This window comes from Salvelinus sp. IW2-2015, linkage group LG7, assembly GCF_002910315.2.
Source record: "Salvelinus sp. IW2-2015 linkage group LG7, ASM291031v2, whole genome shotgun sequence".
NCBI lineage: Eukaryota > Metazoa > Chordata > Actinopteri > Salmoniformes > Salmonidae > Salvelinus > Salvelinus sp. IW2-2015.
Genome location: NC_036847.1, coordinates 23,185,653 through 23,189,333, shown reverse-complemented (window position 1 = coordinate 23,189,333; position 3,681 = coordinate 23,185,653). Strand labels below are relative to the sequence as shown.

At 46.2% G+C, this 3,681-nt stretch overlaps 1 protein-coding gene across 1 annotated transcript in view; it reads right to left on the bottom strand.

Moving 5' to 3' along the window:
* LOC111966621 (calmodulin-binding transcription activator 1-like) overlaps positions 1-3,476 on the bottom strand; it is a 166,438-nt gene extending 162,962 nt beyond the window's left edge. The window contains exon 1 of the mRNA XM_070444331.1: positions 3,417-3,476. Coding sequence (XP_070300432.1) covers positions 3,417-3,476 — 60 coding nt within the window. The remainder of the gene's footprint in view (positions 1-3,416) is intronic.
* Between the last annotated feature and the right edge of the window lie 205 nt (positions 3,477-3,681).

Sequence of the window (3,681 nt, the reverse complement as noted above, 5' to 3'; positions counted from 1 at the left end):
TTTTGTGTCTAGAGACAGTAAACCACTAAAACCCATGCTGCTGTGTTGGAGTTGGAGGTTAAGAATGACCCCTAATTTATGTTCTCCCAGTCTGGCTTGTTGACCTGTCTCTGCATACTGCATTTAAAGTAATAAGTATCTGCTTGAACGCCCCGGTGCCATAAATCAGAGGGAAAAGGACCTGTCATCTTTGTAAACAATGCATGGGCCCAGTTATCATTAAAAACAAAGGAGGGCTGGGGGAGAGAGTCCACGCATACTGATGAGGAGAGGACCGATCACACTCCTGGCTGGCTCTTTGAGCCTTCACACAAACATAACACTACACTTCTCTGGCTGGCTTTCTGACTCATCAAAATGAAACAGGATGTTGCATCACTATCCTCTCAGTGAACTGCAGTCAGTTATCTCATCAAAATGAAACAGGAAGTTGCATCACTATCCTCTCAGTGAACTGCAGTCAGTTATTGGAGTTATTCCATGCAAGGCTGCGCATCATATTTCCATAGCAGGTCTCTTTCGGGTACAAAACAAGTAGCAGACGTTCCTTGTGGCACCTCCCTCTCTCTCTCTCTCTCTCTCTCTCTCTCTCTCTCTCTCTCTCTCTCTCTCACGCCTGACTGAGGTTGGACTTGGACAGACTCTCTTCCTCATCTCTGTGCAAAGGTCCCCATCATCTCCAACAGCAGCTGGGAGAACAAGAGAGACAGGGGGGGAGGGGGGGAGCTACAGAGACAGAGAAGGGACTCTCTGTAATTTGACATTCTAGAGAGAGGCCCAGCTTTGGAGACCAGGGGAGCTCTCTGTGGCACGTATCTTGGGGTGAGAGCACATTACTGGGCCTTGGCCAGGGTCTAGCTGGGCTTAGCTGGGTCTGAGACCACAAGACAGAGACCGGGTCTGGGCTGGCTGGGTCTAGCAGGGACAGCCACAGAGAGATATGTGTTCCTGGAGAAAAGAAGGAACTAGGCCAAGGGCCTCATTTATCAATGATGCACAGGTACAAATCTGTGTGTAAACCATGCGTGGGATCATTTCCACGCAAAGTGTGAGATTTATCAATATGAACGTTGCTTGAGAGGGTGCATACATTTACGCACAGCCATGACCATGCGTATGCACAGTGCTTAGTGGTGGAATAAGGGAACTGCTTGTCAAGCGTAGAATGGGGACAATATATGTTGAAAATGTGTGAAATTGTGAGAGTAATAATTAAATCATTTTTAGATTTCATTGTATTTCCATTAAGAATGAATGCAACATATCTACACAGGCATATCATTTGATCAGATCAGTGCATCTGTTAAGATAATTATCCACATCAAGTACAGTCATTTGTTAAATTAGAGGCACGTGTGAAAGTGAAACCATTGTTGAAATCACAGGAGATTGGTGGCAACTTAATTGGGGAGGACGGGCTCCTGGTAATGGAAGGAACAGAACAGTGGAATGGTATCAAATGATCCCCATTCCATTCCCTTCCTTCCAGCCATTACTTTGAGCAGTCCTCCCCTCAGCAGCCTCCTGTGGTTGAAATACTATAAAAGACGGAGATAATGGAAATAAATGAGAGATGTCTAATCTTGCTCTGTTGGAAGATTTGGCACAAGCTGCATTTTGCAGAGAGTGTGATTTTAGAGACAGGTGGGACCTTTTCTGCAGAAAGTACAGACGCAGTTCCCCGAAACCAATCGTATAGGATTTTTGCAAGGATTTAAGACCTTTAAAAAAGCAAACACATGCCATTCCGCTGCACATCCAAGTGTATATCCACACCGTTTTTTGGCAACGGGCACTTTCAGCGGGAGCTTCAATAAGCCATCCATCCTCAACAGTTCCCTCCTATAGGCGTATAGGCCAACATTACTGTTCTGCAGAATGAACGAGTCGTGTGTTCCACCTGGCCACCACATTCAGCATCGTCTCTTGAGCATCACATAACCTATCACTTGCACACACAGAGTGGAAGCCTTTTCTGTTCACATAAATTCAATCGTTTTGGGATGGTGGTTTTAAGGCGATGTGGGGGCCGGCTATTGGTCCGTTCCTATTTGGGAACCCATTGATGGCATCATGGCAAAGAAACCCATCTTGACTTCAACCTGTTGTGTGATGGTGTATGGAAATGGTATGTGTTACTGTTTGTTTCTCTGATGATTGCATCCAAAACGTTGGCTCATTGAGGGCTGTGAGATGTTGATTGTCAAGTTCCCGCTGAGAAAAGTGCCCGTTGCCAAAAACCCAAGGGTGGATAGCACTTGGATGTGCAGCGGAATGGCATGTGTTTGCTTTTTTAAAGTAGGTCTTAAATCCTTGCAAAAATCCTATACGATTGGTTTTGGGAAACGATATCTGATGAGCCAATCTGTACTTTCTGCACGCAGTCTGAGAAATGCAGCGTGTGCCAAATCTTCCAACAGAGCAAGATCAGACATCTCTCATTCTATTTCCATTATCTCCATCTTTTATAATATTTACACAATGGTTTCACTTTCACACGTGCCTCTAATTTAACAAATGACTGTACTTTATATAGATTATTATCGTAACAAATGCACTGATGTGGTCAAATTATATTGCAGGTCAAAGATATGTTGCATGAATTCACAATGGAAATAGAAGGACATCTAAAAATGATTGGCAGTTCCCTTATTCCACCACTTGGCTATGTGCATATGCATGGTCATGGCTGTGCGTAAATGTATGCACCCTCTCAAGCAACGTTCATATTGATAAATCTCACACTTTGCATGGAAATGATTCCACGCATGGTTTACGCACAGATTTGTGCCTGTGCATGATTGATAAATGAGGCCCCAGGAGAAGTGAGTTCCTCTAACTAACTATCCTTTAGAACAATTAGCTCCCATCATTAGCTCCTTGAAAGCTGAGTCTCCATCCCTAAGTGGTACTTGACGAGAACACATCTGGTTCTACCTGTAAAGAGGCCTCCAGCCCTGCTCTACTATAATGGGCTTTGGTGGCTGGTTGAGGTCTAAGAAGTGCTGCCACTGCATTTTAGTGTAGGGAGAAGTTACAGGGGGCTACATAGCTGGAAAAGAAAGTGTCTGAGTTGACAAGGAAGAAAGTATGCAAACGAGACGTCTATACCTCTCTATATATATAGTCCTCCTCTCCTCCTGTATCAGCCTAKTGCTATGTGTTATCTGTCAGGAGAGTGCAGGGGAAGCCACTCCAGCCTACATACAAACACGCGCCCACACAAACACACACAGACACACACACACACAGGACAAAACCCATCTTAATTAGCGCTCCTCTCCATCTGATAAATAACGGTGGGACAGGAACGCTGTCTGGTGGGTCTGTCTGTGTCTGCCTACAGATAAGACACGCTGTGTGTCTGTCTCTGTCACAGGAGTAGGAAGAGAGGAGAGTTGATCTGTGTGTGTCACCTTCTGTCTGTGGCTGCCATCCTTCACACACACTGTGACAGAGGGGACCGCCACCGCCATGCTGCTACCCTCCATGAGCCGCGTCAGGGCTGACACATTCCAGCGGCTCCCCCACCCCCCTGGTGTGGCCCTCTGGGCCCTTGCAGGCCCCTGTAACCCTGCCCTATCTCATTATGTGGACGACGTCTCTGGGAGCTCTGTGTTGTGCTGTCTGACTGTCAGTGGGGAGAATGCCACACTGTGGGGTCCTGGGACCATGCCACTC